A 22,105-nucleotide genomic window follows, 5' to 3' on the forward strand; every position below is an offset into this window, starting at 1 on the left:
GACCAAAAAAATGGTAGCAAACCATTACCGTTCACAAGCAGGATTATATGGTTGGTTGCATTCATTATTTACATTCAGCATTGTTTTAATGACAGAACAAAACAGGCTTACCGACTTTAAAGGGAGGAGATAATGCTTTGTTTCTGTAACCTTTTTGTTACTCTCGTTAAAGTGTTATTATATATATTTATATGGACAATAGCCGACTAATTAGCCAACTAATTATTGTTCAGTAACTCACAGTTACCAATGTCGTAGTTCTGCTCTGTGAGCAACAACCAGTGAGAAAAATATGCACAAGGGTGTAACTTGTCGGCATTAGGGGAGCATTGAGAGAGAAATGAAAGTTTTAGCATAAGTTCTGCCAGGAAGATTCAATGCTATGTCACGCTTCACAATCAGACCTAACCAATCACGTCTGAATTCTCAGAGTATAAAACATGGTCACTTACCCATGTCTGAGTTCGCAGATGCTGATGCCGACATTTACCTCCATCCTACCTACCAAACCACCAGCATGGTCTCCGCCTATACCTCCTGAGGGTCGGCTGCGCCCCTGCCTTCATCTGCAGGCAGGATATGCAGAGTCCGTTACCCTCGAAACGAAAGCTTAGGACAGGGAGTACACCAAAGACTCTAATTATAACACTTGCTGGGCTATCAATAAATTTGTTACTTTTTGCAATTAATCTTGCTTCCGAATCTTTCTGGTAGAACTGCTCCGATGCCTACTTCTGATGCATTAACCTCCAAAAGAAGGATAAGGAGTAATTATAGGCACCGAAGAAAAACGGTTCTTTAGTTCATTAAAAGCAGCCTGAGCTGATGGAGACCAGTAAAATGTTCGACCTGACCAAGTGTCGAGATGTCCTAACCCCAGCTGCTCTTGACGGGCTATATGGCGCCTTTCATGGCTGACACCGCCCTTGGTGTATGAATGGAATATGTAAAGCGATTTGATGGCCATGGATCTGTTGAAAGCACTATACAAATGCAGTCCATTTACTGTAAGATTCCCACATAGAAGAATCCCACAGTGATTGGGTGAGCCTGATTCTGTGTGGATTATTGCAAGGTGAATGCTGTGCCAAAATTCGAGTGGCTTGATCCGTTTGATACTGACATCTTAAAGGGTTAGTTCACCCAAAAATGAAATTGATGTCAATAATGACTCTCCCTAATGTCGTTCCTCACCTGTAAGACCTCCGTTCATCATCGGAACACAGTTTAAGATATTTTATATTTTAGTCCCAGAGCATAATGTAGTCAACGCCCACTTTATTGTCTATGTCCAGAAAGGGAATAAAAACATCATCAAAGTAGTCCATATGTGACATCAGTGGGTTGATTAGAGCCTCTTGAAGCATCGATAATACATTTTGGTCCAAAAATATCAAAAACTACCTCCAAAAAGAATCAAACGGTTAATGAATCAGTGAATCGATCAATGATTCGGGTCGCCAATGTAACGTGATTCCAGCAGTTTGGCAGTTTGACGTGAACCGAACTGCTGAAATCACGTGACATTGGCGACCCAAATCATGAATAAAGTCGTAGTTTTTGTTATTTTTTTCTATTAGAGACATGATGCTGTAAGTGATATAATGACCTGGTGCGAAATACGGATAATTTATTGGTGGTAAATGTAGTAAATATTTTCGGGATTGGCAGATTAGGCAACATATATACAGCTTTGCTCTTTTTGCCCCCTTGTGCCCAGAAGTAACATTTCACACATACATGTTGGATAAAGTCATATTAAACTCTGAAAGCAGGGGTGTGGGACTGGGGGGATAAAGGGTACTGAGTAACCAGGGCCCGAGGCAGGGAATAAGAAGTCCGTTTTCTATACATACACATACATGGTACAGGGGGCCCAACAAGATGGTTTGTACCTAGGGCCCAAAATTTGGTGCTACGCCACTGTCTGAAAGTGCTGAGAGTTTAAAAGTGGGTAAACTCTAACTGGTCAACTTTAACAGTTGCTGTGTCGTCTCACAGGACAGAGAGGTCTCTGGTTCGAGTCCCGGCTGACCCAGAAGGTCTTTCTGTGTGGAGTTTGGCTTTCCTCCGGATTTCACCCGCAATCCAAAATTATTCAGTACAGGTACAGAGTCTGCACTATAGAAATATTGAGATGGTAGCACAAAGTATCATTTGATTATTATTATTATTAAGACAACTGACATTTATTGGATAATAAAAAGCCCTTTTTACAGTTAACTGCAATAAAATGTATTTATTGGAGTCAGTGATTTATGGTTCTTCTACTGTACATGCCCGTGCTTGTTTGCTGTCTTGTTCAACATCTCAATTCTGATTAATGTTGTCTGCACCTTACAATTATTACTATTCAAAATTTACTGGTTAAACTTTACAATACACACTGCACAATATGCATTAATTTATGCTTATCTGCGTAGATAATCGTGAGTTAATGCATGACTCACGAAGAACTAAACCGTTTATCAGCGACTAATGAATGTTTTATATAGATTAAGTAATCATTAAATTGTTATTAGTTACATATTTAATTCCATAATAACAACAAATAGTGTAAATTAATATGCTAATTACCACAATGGTTGAAGCCATGCATTTCAACTTCCAGTTAGTTAATCATTAGCTGACGATTTGCAAAGGTATTATTAAGATGTTACCATGACTATTAACTAATTTAAAGTTAATTTAAATCCCACAATAACATTTTACTTAAAAATGAGTTAATAGTCCTGTTCCTCAACAAGTCACAGCATAATGATGCCTTTGCAAATCGTCAGCTAATGATTAAATAAAGCAACTGGGGGTTAAAATGCATGGCATGGCCCATTGTGGTAATTAATGCATTATTTTACATTATTAGTTAAAATAATACGTTTTAGGGAATTAATACATGATGTCATATTTAATTAATAGCAAATTACTCCGTTTATTAATCGCATCTTCATTAGTTGCTGATGCAGTAATCATTAATAAATGATTTAGTTCTTCATTAACTCGTGATTATGTGCATTAGCTAAGCATGAATTAATGCATATTAGTGTACCCATATTGTAAAGTGTTACCAATCCACTTAATTAATACATGTTTGGAGTCTTATTTTGTACAATTCAACAGTACAGATCATTCCAAAGAAAACTATTTATCTTGTTATTCTGAACTACACATACTAACTTGGCTTTATGACACGACTCTCTCTTATTTGTCCAACACCTCTGCTCAATTCTGGTCACACCCTAGCCTGACAAGCCTGACCGACATCAATGCCACACCATTGGCAGCTCAATCCGAGGGGCGGATAAACGGTTGTCTTTCAAACTCCCTCTGCACGCGATTGGATAGCGCTACAACCAACCAGACCAACGAAGGTGAAGCGGAGCTCGTTGACAGATTAAACATTCGCCATATCCGGTCGGCTAAACTCCGAACACATCTTCCCTTTTTAAGAATGACTTCAGTGCCGTTCTTTGTTCTTTTCTCAGAGAAAAGCTTAACTCCAAGTCTTCCAGAGTCGCGGTCAAAGCTGATTCGAAAGACCGCCGTTCGCCAGTTTCTGTTTACTAGCACGCAAACGCAACTCGGCCGTTGTCATTATGGCCCCGCCCACCGACTCTATACACGATGTGATTGGCCCGTCCAGAGTTTGTCGTTTACGGCTCAGAAGGGTATTGAGAGTTGCTAGACGACACTCGCGGGCAGATTAGATTGGCTGCCGCTAGGGTGCGTCTAGATTTCTAGGCTAAAAGTTTGTGAACTGAAACTCGGATCGCCTTGTGTACAGCTGGTCACACCCACCTTTTCCAGTGGATAAAATGAAGTTCTAATGTTTTTTTTGAATATCCCATTTCACTTATAAATACAGCAGATTACAGGAGTAAAATGGGGACGAGCGTTTCACATTGACTTTAAAGGTGAAGTGTGTCATTTCTGCTCTACCAGCAGCGCTAAACTCAAAACCAGTGATTACTTTTGAAATTCTGTTTCCGCCACAGAAGACACACATTTCACCTTTAAGGCTCCGAGGTGCTTTGCGAGATGTCCTGCCCGGACATGCCAATTGAAAAGCCTTTTGAGTCTGTCTCTTTCTACTCTTCCCTCCTTCCCCTCTTTTTCTTGACTGCTACACCCATCCACTGTAATGTTATTCATGTCTTCCCTATACTTAAGGCTAACCACAGGCCTTCCATACCATGCACTGTAGAGAGACTGGCTTTGCCACCATAGACTCCAGCTTTCATGTGCAAACACTGTGCTGAGATCCAAGAAAGGCTCGCTTAAAGGAGCAATGTTTTTCATGCAGTCATAGCAGCGTGAATTAGCTAGACACTTCATGTTTTTCTTTAAGAAACTTTCAACTAAACTAATAACTAGGTGTTGTGGGTTATGCACAACTGGCATCTCTAAAATGCCACAATACCCAGGTGTTGAGCAGAATAGGTACTTATCTCTTCTGCGTTGTGAGGCAGGTGACTTTGGAAAGTGCTGCACATGTGCTGTTGTTTTTGAACCATTAGCGTGATGCAGTCTGCCCTCATTCACCCATTACCGATTGAGCATGCAGATTAAATTGTGTTTGAGTGTCAGTGTGTGTGCACAAGCTTATGCATGTGTGTTTGTGTGTGTTGTGCAGGCATGCAATATTGAAGAAACACCTCTCCAGCTGTGAAAACAAATGCCACATCTGGCTGAAGGTGATTAAGGACATTGGCTAAAAAACAAGCATGGTAACACTTTACAATAAACTGCCATCGATTAAACAAAATAAAAATAAACAATAGTTTATATAAGTTATATATTTTAATGATACCTATGCATTAACCTGTCAGGTTTCTGTCTTTCGTGTCATTGTTTTTGCTTTAACTTCTTTAGAGAACTGCTGTGTTTGATTACAGTATGTTTGTCTGGTGTTGTTGCTAGTCTCTTGTTCAATGCCCCATCTCTGTTGTCTTTATTTGCAATTCGTTGTGTAATCGCAAACGGGGAAGAAGGACAGGTAAGAACTCTACCAATAGGCCACAATATGTATAGAAATCGCCTATGTGTATGCTATCCCGTCCAAATCAACCATCAAGCATTGCAGACTTTTTTTGTGATTCTAGTCAGCTTTAATATTGCTGCACGTCTAATGATATTTTCTTCTTAAAGGCTTGACTCGTACTAATCTTTATTTGTATCCGAGGTAAAAACAACAAAAATACTTTGTACTTTTACAATATTTGTGGATGTTTTTTAAACCTTTTATTGCCTTTTTTATCTTTCAGTTACCCAATGGTTTACGATTTGTCACTCAGAAACTGGAAACTGTTTTGGATGACTCAAGACTCAAGATTTTAATAATTGATGAATCAACACTGAACTGACTTCAGCTGAACATTAATGTCATTTTCTTTCAGAGTTGCTACACAGCCGAGACAAACTCTGTTGGCATCATTGAATCATTGGTATCACTGTAAAGCTGCTTTGAAACAATCTGTAAGTGCTATAAAGGTGACTTGACTTGACTTGACGTTTGCCGGAGAGGAAACCACTTAACCTCAGGTTATTCCACTGTTCCTGCAATTAGCAAAGGGTTCAATAGGTTGCTGTGAATAACAGCATCTGCTAAATGGCATGTTCAGGTAACAGTCAGAACCTCAAATAAAAGCTCACAAAAACTAATAATACTATGCCCTCAATAAATCTGACAAACCAAAAGAAGATATTATCTTTATTCTAGTGTAACCAGTCTTACCGGACTTGGTGCATAGTTTTGAGCATGCACACATTACTGACACGCTCCACGAGGTCACCCAAGTTCAGTTGTAAGGAACTTGTTTGGTATTGTTTATATTTTTACACACATATGATATCAACTGTGACTGGTTATTTCCAGATCAGTATTGCTCATTTGAGATATATCAAATATCCTATATAATAAAGCCTCTTTTAAATAATTATACACTTTGTTTTTCAATTGTTGTCTTGTTGTCAGCTCTGGTATGTTTTCTGTCAGCAGGATTAAAAAGTTAGTTCACCCAAAAATAAAATTAGCCCAAGATTTACCCACCGTCAAGTCAGGTGTATATGACATTCTTCTTTCAGAAAAATAAAAAATGAGTTATATTAAAAATGTCCTGGCATTTCCAAGCTTTATAATGGCAGTGGGTCATTTTTGACGTCCATAAAAGTGAATCTGTCCGTAATGAAATGCTTACACTACGTCTGATGAGCGTAACTGATGCGATGTCGTCTGACGTAGCTTAAGCATTTTGAACTGCGAGAGGTGCGGACGCTGCACTTTTTCCGTAAGTTGAACATGGAAGGCGATTCGCCGGAAGCTAGATCATTTACTTTATAAAGTTTTAAATATGTATATGTATCTTAGACAAAAGCATTGCTTCGCTTCAGAAAGCCTTTATTAACCCCCGGAGCTGTGTGGAACAGTTATATTATGGGCAGATGCACTTTTATGGACTTCAGAAATGACCCAACAGTTCCTGCCATTATAAAGCTTGGAAGAGCCAGGACATTTTTAATATAACATTATTCGTCTGAAAGAAAATTGTCATATACACCTAGGATGGCTTGAGGGTGAGAAAATCATGGGGGAATATTCATTTTTGGGTGAACTAACCCTTTAAATTTGAGTTCAATTTATGTGACATTTGCACCACAAAATAATGATATAATTTTGGCTTGAACTATAGACGCTGAGTGGAAAGGTTGCCAGGTCATCAGTCATGCGTATGATACATGTCCGTGGGTGGCAGCGCCCTGGTGGTCTTCCTCATGTGGCCAGAAACACTTCTCAACTGGCTAATTAATATATATAAATTGTGTTCTACACTCTTGAAGCTTGTAAAAGGAAGACAATTTTTGCTTTTTTCACTATGAAGAACCTTTTGTGCAATGAAAAGTGGGACTAGATGCAAATAAAGAACCTTTCATTGTAAGAGTGTAGGTCTAGTAGACTCGCATGTGATAGCATTTCCAGATCGATCGAGTCAATTGCAGAAAAGTCATGGAACGAGAGTAACTGGATCATGTGTTCATTATTAAAAAGCTGGGTCAATTAGCCTGAACTTGGTGATTTTGTGGTTTTTGAAGAATAGACATGCTGTCAACATGCTTTACAGAGCTGGGGGTTTTGAAACATTTAAAGAGTGTTTTGAGTTTAGAACTGTCCAGTATTGCTGTAAAGTCTTAATGATCCCATTTTATGACATAATCCTGAGTTTGACATGGGGTCCTGTGGACAGAGTGTTTGGCCACAGTCAGGCAGTGTTGTTTTTAGCCCTGCTGCAGGCTCCGCAGAGTCTGGACCATAATCACACCTGCCCTGTAGCGTGAACAAGAGGAAAGATTGTCAATCAAAGTAAGATTGTGTGGCCAAAATCATCTTTTTTAACAATTTTACGATTTACAGAAAATTATTCATAATTGTGAGGGCAATTGTGCATCTTTTGCACCAAATCCCATATTTGAGCTGCAAAATATTATATCACACAAATTTCAAGTTTTAATTCCTCACACTCAATTTGTTCCAAACCTGTATTCATTTATTTTCTGCTTCTGTATTTGTTCATACACTGTAAAAAAAAATAAAAAATAAAAAATAAAAAAAAATCAGGTCTTCAATTGAAAATGTTCTCGTGACTGATCATTGATGCCAAAACCCAAAAGTGATTTACCATTTTAGCTCTTCCGGTTCCCTCGTACTGAAGTCAATGGGTTTTTGTTTAAATTGCTGAAATAAGGTTTGTGGTGAACACAAGCTCAATACACTTTCACATTTTATTCTATGACATAAAATACATCAGTTTTACCCCACTTGTGATTTTTTAAAGCTGTTATGTGTCTTAGAAAGGTTGTGGCACTTTACTGCACTATCAATACTGTACCATCAAAATGTTAATTCGTGACATACCTGTACTGCATGACTGCATTTGACAATACGAAATAAAAGAAAAGTTTAAAAAAAAAAACGGCGGTTGCTAACAAGTGTCCAAATGAGGCTACAGAGTCTGACGAGGAGATTAAACGCCATCAGGCCAAACAGGTAAACTCAGTCGGCTTTTACAGCCTCTTCATGCTCATAATTGTGCTCTTATAAGGTTTTGAGATCAAATCTGAAAGAGTTGTGGGAAGCTTTAGTGATGGTGAGGTTGAAATCTAGTGACCATGGTGTAGTTTGTTTATAGCCTACCTTTAGCGTTTTACTTCTGGCGATCTTGATGGACAAAATGTGCAAGTATCATAAACTTTGGTGATTACAGAGCTTGTTATTGGCTTATATGATCCAAAAGCCTATGGAATATCCTATTGGGTTTTTATTCAGGGAACCAGTGTGACGCTCACTGCCGTTTGGCCTACAAAGGGATGCCATACTCTGTTAACCCCCGGAAGCTGTTTGGATTAATTTTAAGATTGATGGATGCACTTATTTGGACTTTAAAATCAGGACCACCGTTCACTCCCAAGCTTAGAAGAGCAAAGATATCATTGAATATAACCCTGGTTGTGTCTAAATGAAGAAAGTCATATACAACTAGGATGACTCGAGGGGGAGTAAATCATGGGCGATTTTCATTTAAGGTTAGAAACCTGATTCTGAGTCATACTTACTGTACAGTTTGAACTGAAGTGAAATAGTTTTTCTTCTATCCGACCTACACTGAAAAAAAAAAAATGATTCAGGCCCTTCATAGATATGACACATTTAAATTATGTTTACTTTACTTAATTAAATTAAGTTGTGTTAAAATTAGATTTGTGTTCAATCAGCCTAATATACTTTAAACTGAAATTTACTCAATTAATTTGTGTTAAAACTAAATGAAATATTTGTGCTGACATAACTAACTGGGCAGTGGATCTGTAGTTCCCAGCATGCTTTGCAAAGGACTGCATCAGGAGAGAAAATGTATGGATTAAAGTGTTATTTTACGTGTTTTTCAGTAAAAGGAAAGATGTTATTAGTTTATGTTAGTGTTTAATGTTCACTTATTTTGGACATTGAGGAGTTTCTGTAATTTTGTGGTTACCATTATGCAGAAGAGTGTGTGTTTAGGCTGTGGACACTTATTTACAAATTCCTTAGAACTATATACTATATGCTCTGCCTCTCAGTTAAATATTTTTAGTTTGTCCAATGAGTTATTTTTGCATTTTATTTTTAAAAATATGCTTGTTGTTATTTAAAAGTTTTAAAGGCAAATTAAACTGATAACAGTGTTTACAATAAACTTTTATAAATTTAACATAACATCATTAAGTAAATGGCACATATAAATATTATGTAACGGTGACAAATTCAAATGGTTTGTATTTACTCAAAGAAATTGTGCCAGCTTTAAAAACATTTTGTTTATATGACTAAATAAAAAATAATAAATAAAAAAACGTCATTCTTTTGAGTGTACAGTAATACTGGGTTAAAAAAAGATTAGTAAATATTGTCCAGACAGACCGTATTTTAACAATTTGCTTTTGTTTTAATACAATGATAAATCAAAGTAAATTATGTTTGAAAGTTGTGTTTATAATACCACACTTGCTGTTTGACTTTCTCTATGCCCTGTAAAAAACCCATACCAAAATGTGTTTAAAATACGTCATACGTAAAAATGCATTTAGATATTTACTGATATATCGCTTGAGACTTATTGATATAAATATTATAATTAAATATAATAAATAACTTTAGAGATCTTTTTTGCACAAAGAATTTCTTAATATTAAGTCTAAAATTAGTTTTAATATCACTATTAGTTCCATTTTAGCACAGTCAAATATACTTAAGTTGGACCTCAGAATTACTTCTGGACAACTAAAGTACAATCTTAGTTGTAATTAATATTGTAGTGTAAATTGTGTGTGGGGGGGGCATGTTTTTGTGAAATATGAGGACACAAATGTGTATAATGACATGGGTATGACACAGGTATTACAAGGAGAGGGTGAAATATGAGGAAAAATTGGCCATGTCCTCACCACTTTTCAAAATGCGTATAAATCATACAGGATGAGTTCTTTTTTTTTTAAAGTAAAAATGCAGAATGTTTCCTGTGATGGGTAGGTTTAGGGTGTGTGTGTGTGTGTGTGTGTGTGTGTGTGTGTGTGTGTGTGTGTGTGTGTGTGTGTGTGTGTGTGTGTGTGTGTGTGTGTGTGTGTGTGTGTGTGTGTGTGTGTGTGTGTGTGTGTGCGCGCGCGCACGGACGGAGGTGGACCATATAAAGGAGCAGACTGTCTCCGCGGAGTGTGTGTGGCCTCCAGGACAGGTGTTGCTCACTGACTGACCTCTTCATCTGCCCTGCCTCACATGTAGGAAAGTACATGCCATAAAAATACCTGAGATAACGTTTCACTACCTCTCTTATGCAGTAAGAGCTGTGAACTTTGACCTGTTCTTTTCTTATCCGCGAATAAAATAAGCTCTCAAGCCCTCATCGATTTAACTGTACTAGCTACTTAATGGATTTGCAACTGCTTCGAAAAGTCATAAAAGTAATTTGAGCAAAAGGGGAGGGACTCGGCAGGCAGGGCGTGGATTCACGCCAAAAACGGGTGGGAGATGAATGGGTCACCCTGACCACCCGAAGCTGCACGAGACTCCAAGCCAAAGAAGTCATATTTGTCCAACAAGAGGAGCATGACAAGTTAAAACCCGTTATGTTACTTCTCTAGGTAAGACGCAATCGCGCAAATGTGGTGTGCAGCTGATGTAGTGATTTTGAGGCGCAAAAAAAACAGTAAATCTCACTAATTGTTTAGTCTTGCAACCAAAACGAATTATTTTACATTCAATACGGCATGATTCCTCCGTTTAACGTGTTATTTATTGCGAAGCAAAGCCACTCATGGGATGTTGGACAACGAGTTTCGACTTCGGACACCTGAAAGCGCATTCCAAGGTGTCCGTGCTCTTTACCATGATCCTTATATTCACCTATTTATTTTACTGTCTCACTGGATACTGCGATTCCATGCCGAGTCCGCTTTACGTGCATCAAAGTTTCAGAAGCAAACTTTTCCCAAAGGAAGGGAAGAAGCTCCAGCCGGACGCACAGTGGAACGGCTCCATCGTACGCGAGCTCCCCGACCAGGATGCGACAGACGTGGAAGATGAGAAGCGGCAGCGAGGTTTAGGCTATGACACTTACAACAATATTTCTGTGTCAAACAACTTTGGGACCAAAGAGTTTCCTCAGGCGATTATCATCGGCGTGAAAAAGGGGGGAACGCGCGCGCTTCTGGAGTTCCTGCGCGTTCATCCTGACGTGAGAGCCGTGGGCGCGGAGCCGCACTTCTTTGACAGGTTCTATGAGAAGGGTCTTCAGTGGTACAGGTGGGTCTTCTTAATAACTGTGAATAATATTATCGCTTTCGGGCTATGGGTTATTAAGACCGCTAAACGTGTTCAACTTAAGTATACTACTTCATTATGCGGCCATGAAAGATGTGAATAAGTTCAACGCTTGTCTATTTATTCTCTATAATAAGATAATTAGTTGCACCTTTGTTGCACACATGGAAATTAATGATTGCAATTGTCTGGATATGGTGGCATTTTCATCCTTAGATAAATATGGCACAAGCAGACTAGTTTGTACTGTAGCTTTGTAGTGTGTGTAATACGGGCACTGTGTTTTTGCAAATTTTGTTCATCCTCAGTGTAAAAAATATGTTGTTGGTTTAACTTAAAAAAAGTAGTACCTGGTTGCATTAACATTTTGAAATTAAACATTTAGTTCATACAATGAAGGAAATTGGTTTAATATTATTGTATCTGAACCACATAAAAAAAATTAGATAAATTGGCATGTTTCGCTGCGTCATCACAAATAAAACACACACAATTACCCAATTATGCTTACAAAATATTTGAATAAAGGTTAAAAAAAATGTGTATCACCTCAAATGTTTAATTTCATTGAACTCAAAATTTTAAGGCAACCAGGTTACCTGCTTTCTTTAAGTTAAACCAACAATATTTTTTTACAGTGTACCCTACCCTACCCATCCCCATAACTCATCTGTAATATCAGAGGGAAATGATAGGTGAATAATACTGAAGTAGAAGCACATACCCGTGGTTGTAAGAATAAACTTGACAGAACTTGCCCCTCAAATATGATTGGTTGATTGGAATGTTGTTCCAGGATCAACAAAGATTCTGTACTTGGTGAAATCACGTGCATCTTTCTAACACAGTCACCTTTTTAATGTAAGTGTTCTGAATCACTGTACATCGAAGCATCAGTGCCACTCAGTACCATTAACTGCAAAATATGGCTTGTTTGTTTATTTATTTACATCACTCTCTCTATAGCAAAAACTCTCCCTTAGTAACTGCATAGCAACGTGTTAGCAACCCAAAGTGGAAAACGCAAGAGTGAGTGTATATGCTACAGATCAAAATACAAAAGTGCCGGTTCACAAATAATAGTCTTATCTGTCTATATAATCACTCCCTATGATTTTGATTCTTAGAGACTGCAATTTTCTTTACCCACTTAAAATTTTAAGAGTGGTAATTAAATGAGCCACCAGATGTTTTATCTCACAGAAGCCCAATTTTATAACCGACATTGCAATTTATGTAGACTGAAATGCATATCTGAGGCACATAAAGTTCATGCAGCCATCGTCGTAAAGTCTTCCAGCAGAGCTCATTGGTTTGATTAACTCCTCAAAAGAGTTTACACACTTTGGCTCTCTTTGAAAACGGCTCCGTCAAGCAGTTATATAGGTTTGCATGATCAGCAATTGATTCTTCTTCTCTATTTGAACGGCACTTGGTTCATTAATATCACCTGTCAATATAACCTGCCCAGTTTAGAGCCGTGTCTCATTGGCAGGACATTCAGCCCTTTGCCAATATAATCTCTCTCTCTCTCTCTCTCTCTCTCTCTCTCTCTCTCTCTCTCTCTCTCTCTCTCTCTCTCTCTCTCTCTCTCTCTCTCTCTCTCTCTCTCTCTCTCTCATCCAATTTAAAATCAAATGAAAAGCCTGTCATTATATATTCACGTTCCAAATTTGTATGCTGTTATTCTTTCAGAGAACCTAAATGGGTTTGGGACGACACGAGGGTGAGTAAATGATGACAGAGTTTTTTATTATGGAGTAAAATATTCCCTTAATAACAGTCATGGACATGGAGCGTTATGATGCATTTCCTCTCTGCTGAAGACAGCTCGCTTGTGAAGCGACTTTGAGGCTTAGTTTGATGATTTCTCTCTCTTTCACGCACTTGCACACACATTTGGTGCAGCATGTGCTGACAGCCTTATGTAAACAAACTAGCCATGTACGGGGTTTTTGTAACGTATAATTCAATATCAGCCTTGTCAACACCACTGGTTTTCTGTGTGTGTGCCGATGTGTAATGACAGCTGAGCTATTGTGCATGCCAGCTGGAAACCCAACATGGAAGAGCTTTGTCACATGGCCACTGTGTGTGTGTTTGTGTGTGTGTGTGTGTGTGTGTGTGTGTGTGAGAGAGAGAGAGAGAGAGAGAGAGAGAGAGAGAGAGAGAGAGAGAGAGAGAGAGAGAGAGAGAGAGAGAGAGAGAGAGAGAGAGAGAGAGCGCACAAGCTTTGAAAGTGACCAGGTGCTCATGTACTTTGCTCATTAAAAGGTCATGACTGTTGCCCATGTAAAAATATATTGCACATTGTACAATTGATTAAATGATATCATTTTATTTTAGTTTACATTGTTAAAGGTGCACTATGTAGGATTTTTGCAGTAAAATATCCAAAAACCACTAGGCCGGTGTTATATATTTTGTTCAGTTGAGTACCCACAATATCCCAAATGTTTCCAACTATTTGTAAATTGTGAGAAAATTGCTATTTTAACAAAGGACCGGGACGTGTCAGCATAGCGTTTGAGGGAGTCACCTGTCAATTGCGTACCCTCGGTTTCGGGTTTTATTTGGCAGGAGCGCTTTACTCTTAGCAGTGTGAGCAAGTGAACGCACGGAGTAACTTCATAACATCATTTTCAACACACTTCAATGTATCTAATATGATCAACAGAGCTGCATTACCTCATAATCATAGCCGGAAAAGCGGAAATACTGCAGACACCCGGCGACTGTGTCCCGTACCGTCATAATAAAAGTCCCGGTGCTCGCGAGCTGTGTGTTTGTGTAACAATCGCTCCAGCGGCCGTGCTCAGCTCCACAACACTCGGTCCTGCTCTGTTTCACACTACAGTAACGTTAATAACCGCATCCATGAACGTGATTTCTGCCCGAGTCCTATTTTCCACCGGCTGTGAGGTGAAGACAACATGTCCCAAGATGCTGCGCTCAAAATTTGCGTCATCAAACTACGCATTTGTTTTGAATAGGCGCCCTCCAGTGGACGGAAAGTTGCATAGTGCACCTTTAATAGTATTTTCCAAAAAATAATTAAATATATATTTTTTAATTAAATATTATTATAGTTGTAATAACGTTCGTAGATGGAAGGGAAGGAGGCGGAAACCGTCGAACATTCAACAACTTTTATTAAATAAACAAAACTAAAGTAAACCGCGGGCAGCCCCTCACAGACGACTGCCCACACACACATAACAAAACATAAACAAAACTCAACATAAAGTCCAGGCCTGGTCCTCTCTCGTCCTTGACTGGGGTCGCTCGTCCTTAAATGCCTCCGAGCTCCCTCATGAGAGGACTCGAGACCGGTGTGGCTCACAGGTGACGCTCCTTCGCAATCACGTCCCCGGTCTCAATCGCTCCTCCCATGTCCCTCGCTCGTTCACCTCGCCACAAAAGTATATTATTACTATTATTATTATTAAATGTATTATTATAAGTAACAAATAAGAATTTGTATTATATGCAAATTAAATACTGTTTAATTATATAGTAATTGTAATATTAAATTATAATACTGAACAGTATTAATTTCAGGATTGCTTAATTTAATAAAGAATTGTAATCTAGTTTTATAAACTGAAGACCATAAAAATCTTCTAAAAGCTATTTCTATCAATGTATTTTTTTCTGATAGATTCGCTCATATGTTCTGATTAACATGGCCATGAATTACATGTTAATTCTGTTCATTAATCCATAACTATTAATTCTTCCTCCCCCATCTGGCTCTGGTAGCACCTTTTCATGACTCCATAAATCACAATGTGGAGTAAAAGTCACCTCCCAATCAATGATGAATGCAGACGTGCAGATTATTGATTCTTCCTTAACCAACTTTATTGCACTTAGGCATAGAGACGGTTAATTAACCTCTACATATTCAATCTTGCTGACAAACTGCTGCTGCCTTTCCAGCTCTTGAGATTCTTTATGATGCTCCAAGGTGCTTGGCTATAACGGTTTATGCTTTAAGACCCGTGTTTTAAGAGAGTACTCTTTTTGTGAACGGTTTATCTCCTTGTTGTCTTGTGAGTGCTGCTTAACAGAATGCTCTTAGAAATCAGGAGAGATATTTAACTGAAAGTGTTCCCAAGAGCAGACAAAAGTTGCTGTCAGAGTAAGTGTTGGCTTTAAACTTATGCTAAAAGTATATCATATATCATTTAACTTATTTAATCTATATTTAAAAGAGATATTTACTTTGTTTATTTTATTTAATTTATTTATTTATACACTCATTGATCAGGCCTGATTATCTCTTCATCACGGCACCTGTTAGTGAGTGGGATATATTAGGCAGCAAGTGAACATTTTGTCCTCAAAGTTGATGCGTTAGAAGCAGGAAAAATGGGCAAGCGTACGGATTTGAGCGAGTTTGACAAGGGCCAAAATGTGATGGCTGGACGACTGAGTCAGAGAATCTCCAAAACTGCAGCTCTTGTGGGCTGTTCCCGTTCTGCAGTGGTCAGTGTCTATCAAAAGTGCTCCAAGAGGAACAGAGGAGAACCGGCCACAGGGTCATGGGCGGCCGAGGCTCATTGATGCACGTGAGGAGCGAAGGCTGGCCAGTGTGGTCCGATCAAACAGACAAGCTGCTGGAGCTCAAACTGCTCAAGAAGTTAATGCTGGTTCTGATAGAAAGGTGTCAGAATACACAGAGCATCTCAGTTTGTTGCGTATGGGGCGGCATAACCACAGACCAGTCAGGGTGCCCATGCTGACCCATGACCCCGCCGAAAGCCCCAACCGTGGCACGTGAGCATCAGAACTGGACCACGGGGCAATGGAAGAAGGCGGCCTAGTCTGAGGAATCATGTTTTATTTTACATCTCGTGGATGGCCGGGTGTGTGTGCGTCACTTACCTGGGGAACACATCGCCCCAGGATGCACTATGGGAAGAAGGCGAACCGGCGGAGACAGTGTGATGCTTTGGGCAATGTTCCGCTGGGAAACCTTTGGTCCTCCATCCATGTGGATGTTACTTTGACACGTTCCACCTACCTAAGCATTGCTTCCCTTTCATGGAAACGCTGTTAAAAGGTGTTGATTTGGCCTCCCAATTCCCTAGATCTCAATCCAGTCGAGCATCGGATGTGCTGAACAAACAAGTCCGATCCATGGAGGCCCAACCTCACAACTTACAGGACTTACAGGAAAAATTTTTTTAAAAAAAATTAAAATATATATATATATATATATATATATATATATATATATATATATATAATTTGTCATAGAAATGAAGAAGAAATGGCTTAAAATAACAGTGATTTAGGTAGAATTCAAACAAATTGCCTTAGAAAAGCATTAGCACTCAATCCATTCCACGCAAAAGCCATTTTTTCTTCAGTTAATCTGTCCCTGATGTTAATGAATACATTTACATTTTGCATTACACATTCAATTTAGATATTAAAGCCATACATTTCATGATGTCAGAGAGCCGATTTGACAGGCTTGATTTCCCACATGACCCGGGTCTCTAACATTAAACTAGCCATTGATTGATCAGAGGGTAGTGGTGTGGAAGAAACCATCACGGCACACATCAGCGCTGCACTACGGAGATAGATGTGTTATCTATATGTCCTCAGAGTCAGGCACAGCCTCGTAATGAAGAATAAGAGTCGGCCATTTTGGGAGGAAGCAACTGATAAAGGCGATCATGAGCTAAAACTATATGTTGCACCAAATACAGAATCTCTGCAAACACTTTACAATATGGGTACACTAATATGCATTAATTCATGCTTAGCTAATGCACAGATAATCACGAGTTAATGAAGAACTAAATCATTTATTAATGATTACTGCATCAGCAACTAATGAAGATTCGATATGATTAATAGATTGAGTAAGGTATCATTATGCTGTGACTTTATTTGTTGAGGCACATGACTATTAACTAATTCAAAATTAATTTAAAAAAAGCCATAACCACTATGACATTGTATTTTACAATTAGTTAATAGTCATGTGCCTCAACAAGTAAAGTCGAAGCATAATGATGCCTTTGCAAATGGTAAACTAATGATTCATTAAGTCAGACAACTGGAAGTTAAAATGCATGGCTTTGACCCATTGTGGTAATTAACACATTGTAATATGTTATTAGGGAGTTAATACATGGTGTTATATTAAATTAACAGCAATTCATAAATTAGTTAATCTAATCATATAGAACATTTATTAGTAGTCCCTGATAAATAGTTTAGTTCTTCATGAGTCATACATTAACTCATGATTATCTGTGCATTAGTTAACCATGAATTAATGCATATTAGTGCACCTGTATTGTAAAGTTTTACTGAATCTCTCGCTAATAATGATAGATTGGTTTATATGTGGCCTTAATAGATAAAAAAAAAACCTTAATAGGTCTCAGATAGATACAAAGAGATTGCATTGAAAAGGGAGGCCTAGACTATTAAAAACAAAGGCTCTACATTGGCTTCAGTGGTTTAGAAAGAATTAATTGAATCTTTCCTTATTTATAGTGTAAAAAGTTTTTCAGATTATTCAAATGTTCTTCACACTTTAAAAAAATGTTCTTTCAAGAACGGTTCTCCTGTGGTCTCTCTGGGGGGGACAAACGTTTAGAACCTTTATTTTTAAGTGTAGTTTCATTAACTTACTAATTTGATAATCACAGGAAAAGTTCTGTAAGCAATTGCAGCTGCTTTGTAAACTTCCGCTATTTTCCTAATTTCATCTTCAAGCCCTCTCTTCTAAACCTCGCCCTCCAAATGTATTTAAGCCAATCCTGTCAGCATGCAAAACCATGACTGGCAGAGAGGGGTTCTGACTGGCTAGCTTAATCGACTAGTTATTTGATCACTTGATGTTTTTGACAACTTTCTTTCATGGACATACCTGGCTGTGTTGTAAGTCGGTGAGAAACGTGTTTAGCTTAGCTTTGCTTTGCAATTTTTATTTTTTTTACGATGTGGTTAGCAGAAAAATAATTTCCTATGAAACAACTTGAAGGTATTCAGTGGGTAAGTAAGTCTAGGCCAAAAGAAAGAAAGCTTTGGCTTGTGCCAAGTTGTTCACCAGCCCGCAATGGCATAGATAGTTGTTTTTGATGCATGGCTTCTCAACAGAAATGTCTTCTACTGCTGATATATAGACATACTATAGAAAATAAGTCCAGCCTATTCCGGTTGAATACTTCAAACAATAAAAGTATTATTAATCAGGCAAAAAAAAAAAGTGTCTGAGACTATAATCCTACTCGAACCTCTGCAGTCGGTGGTTCTTCTGCTCAAAGTCCTGCGACTGACTGTTAAAACTGCACATACGGTGGGCTGTTCACCAAGCCAGGGATGTGGTTTCCTCTAGGCCGGTCTTAAAGGTTCATTATGCTGCTACACACCATATTGAGTCACTTAAAATTCTGTGTGGTGCATATTTGAACAGATTTCCATTGTACGGTCTGTTTTTACTTTTATATTCCTTTGTGTGTGCATTGTAACTTCTATAGGAGCTATAGAGACGTTATCTGGTCACATTTACAAGGGTTTTATAAATGTAATTCTGCTCTTTGGCTTCAGATCAGTCAGCAATTACACATTTGTCAGAGAAACAGTATTCACTGCACACAGCACCATATAGTTCATTGAATATACACTGTGCCAGGTCTTTTTTCCCAGGGTTCTCCTGCCAAATTTATGCTGTGAATTTATGTCAGGCATTTGTGGGCATTTAGCAATGTCCCGATACTGGATGATTTCCAGAAACTGTGACACATCCTGAATCTCAGATGCATTAAGGGTACAGTACTTTAACTGGTATGGCTTTATTTTAAGTTTAGTCTTCTGTTAAAACCTTATGCAAATGATGCAATACTAAATGTCAATTTTCATTAATTGATTCCTGTCAGTCCAACCAGAATTATATTTTTGCTTTGTTTTGTTTTTTTATACCATGCAACAATACTGTATGTACCATTTGCGATTAGATTTCCAAAAGCTATGGCCAGTTTTGATGCCCACCACCAGTAACATTAGATCCTCCGGCATTAGGAACGGTCATCACCAAAACATCCACTCTGAACACCAGTGATCTGGAGCCGAAGGCTTCTTCCTTCTTGATCCTTAACACAGCATCAAACACTGAACATCTCCAAATTTCAGCCAGTCTGATTAGATAATGAGGAGCTTCAAAGGCAGATTTAAAAAGCAGGAAGAAAAGGAACCACATCCTTCCAGGGCTTTAAGAGACCAACCAGCAGGATGTAGGGGGATTTGCAGTTTGCAGTTTGATGTTTTAGAAATATTAAATGTGTTTTTGTGTTTTAATTGCAATCAAATTAGATATTAGATATCACCCTTTTAATTGTGTGTGTGTGTGCGTGCGTGCATGTTTGTGTGTGTGTGTGTAGACATATTACACTATATTGCCAAAAGTATTGGGACACCCCTCCAGATCAAATTCCTCCAAATGAATTCAGGTGTTGCAATCACGTCCATGGCCACAGGTGTATAAATCAAGCTGTAGGCATGCAGACGCTTCTACAAACATTTGTGAAAGAATGGGTCGCTCTCAGGAGCTCAGTGAACTCAAGCGTGGTACCGTGATAGGTTGTCACTTGTGCAACAAGTCCAGTCATGAAATTTCCTCACTACTAAATATTCCACACTCAATTGTTAGTGGTATTAAAACAAAGTGGAAGCAATTGGGAACAACAGCAACTCAACCACAAAGTGGTAGGCCACGTAAAAATCCAAAAAAAAAAGTGGGGTCAGCGCATTCTAAAGCAGACAGTCTTTAAGTCGCCAACTTTCTGCAGTCAATAGCTACAGATTTCCAAACTTTGTGTGGTCTTCAGATTAGCTCAAGATCAGTGCAAAGAGAGCTTCATGGAATGGGTTTTCATGGCCGAGCAGCTCATCCAAACCCCACATCACCAAGTGCAATGAAAAGCGTGGGTTGCAGTGGCACGCCGTACCACGTAAACCGCTGGACTGCAGAGAATTGGAGAAGTGTTCTCTGGAGTGATGAATAACGCTTCTCTGTCTGGCAATCCAATGGATGATTCTGGGTTTAGCGGTTGAACGAAAAAACGATAGTTGCCTGACTGCATTGTTCCAAGTGTAAAGTTTGGTAAAGGGGAGATTATGGTGTGGAGTTGTTTTTCAAGGGTTGGATTTGGCCCCTTAGGTAAAGTGAAATTATTATACTTAAATGTTTCAGCATACCAGGACATAATGGACAATTTCATGCTCCCAGCTTTGTGGGAACAGATTGAGGACAGCCCCTTCCTTTTCCAACATGACTGCGCACCAGTGCACAAAACAAGGTCCAATACATGGAGGAGTGAGTTTGGTGTTGAGGAACTTGGCTGTCCTGCACAGAGTCCTGACCTCAAGTCCTGATAGATCCCCTTTGGGATGAATTAGAGCGGAGACTGAGAGCCAGGCCTTCTCGTCCAACATCAGTGCCTGACCTCACAAATGCGCTTCTAGAAAAATGGTGAAAATTCCTTGTAGAAAGCCTTCCCAGAAGAGTTGAAGCTGTTATAGCTGCAAAGGATGGGCCAAATCCATATTAAACCCTACAGATTAAGAATGGGGTGTCATTAAAGTTCATGTGCATGTAAAGGCAGGCGTCCCAAAACTTTTGACAATGTAGTGTATGTACTGCATATATATATCTACTGAAAATGATATCCTGCTTACCTTTATTTAAAACGTTTAACTAATATAATATACCCATACATACCCAAGAAGGAAACTTAAGGAAACTCTCAACCCTGGCAACAGAAATAAAAATGATTAAAACAAGAATGTGTTTTTTTAGTTTTTTTTTTTTTTTTTTTAACTAACGCTTAACCACCATAGTAAAAAGCTTTGTCAATTGGCAACATGTTCCAGAGTTGGGAGCCCTTTTGAGAAAAAGCTCTATATTATACAATTATATGATCCGTTACTTAAAGTAGTTCACAAAAAATGTTTGAGGTTTTTTTTTTGGAGCGGGGGGGGGGGGGGGGGGGCTGGGGTGACTGCTCATACGGACGCACCTGATAAGGTTGAATTGATTAATAGCAATTATGGATGGAGTCTAAGAAAAGGAAGTTGGCAGTGTATAAATACAGTTGTTGTCTTCTTCTGCTGTTGTGTCTCCGTCTCATCTGGGTGTGGTCATCCTGCTGCTTCACAGATAAACCCACGCAAACCCTCGCTCACAGCAGCAACACTGATTTTCCCACATGATAGGAAGGGCAATTAGTTTTTCTCTCTCACACACACACACACACGTCTGTAATCCATGAACATTCTGATTTGCCGCTAGTCTGGTTCCTGTTAATGCGGGACCTCCCTCTCTCTTTCGAGGATGTGAGTATTTCTCCTTTGACCTGTGGCTTTCCTGCTATGCCACACATGCAGAGTTAAAACCTGATGTTTCAGAGTCCGCTGTATCTTTCTAAAATTACAATATTTTATTGTTCCAATGTTGCTCTTTTTGACTCATTTAAGTACCTTTTTTTAGTACCAAAGCAGTCGTTTGGAGAAAAGCTCAGCTCATTTGGTCCTGGGTTCATATTAAAATCTTCGTCAGTGACAGAAAGTCTGACACGTGGGATCACTAGGATCTGTTCTCAGGAGATAAAACTAGAGAAGAAGTCTCTATTTAATCTAATTGATGTCCAAAAGAAACAATTGAGACGTTGAAAAGGGATTTTTCTTCCCAATGGGTGTGTTTTGTCTCTTGCTTTCTGTCCAATTGCATGT

General features: G+C 38.8%; 1 protein-coding gene across 1 annotated transcript in view; it reads left to right on the forward strand.

Annotated features, from left to right (window-relative positions):
• Positions 1-10,736: 10,736 nt before the first annotated feature.
• si:dkey-121b10.7 (heparan sulfate glucosamine 3-O-sulfotransferase 6) overlaps positions 10,737-22,105 on the forward strand; it is a 22,001-nt gene continuing 10,632 nt past the window's right edge. Inside the window, exon 1 of the mRNA XM_067440876.1 lies at positions 10,737-11,326. Within this exon, the coding sequence (XP_067296977.1) occupies positions 10,839-11,326 (488 nt within the window). The 5' untranslated portion in view covers positions 10,737-10,838. The remainder of the gene's footprint in view (positions 11,327-22,105) is intronic.

Source organism: Pseudorasbora parva, chromosome 4, assembly GCF_024679245.1.
Source record: "Pseudorasbora parva isolate DD20220531a chromosome 4, ASM2467924v1, whole genome shotgun sequence".
NCBI classification, from domain to species: Eukaryota; Metazoa; Chordata; class Actinopteri; order Cypriniformes; family Gobionidae; genus Pseudorasbora; species Pseudorasbora parva.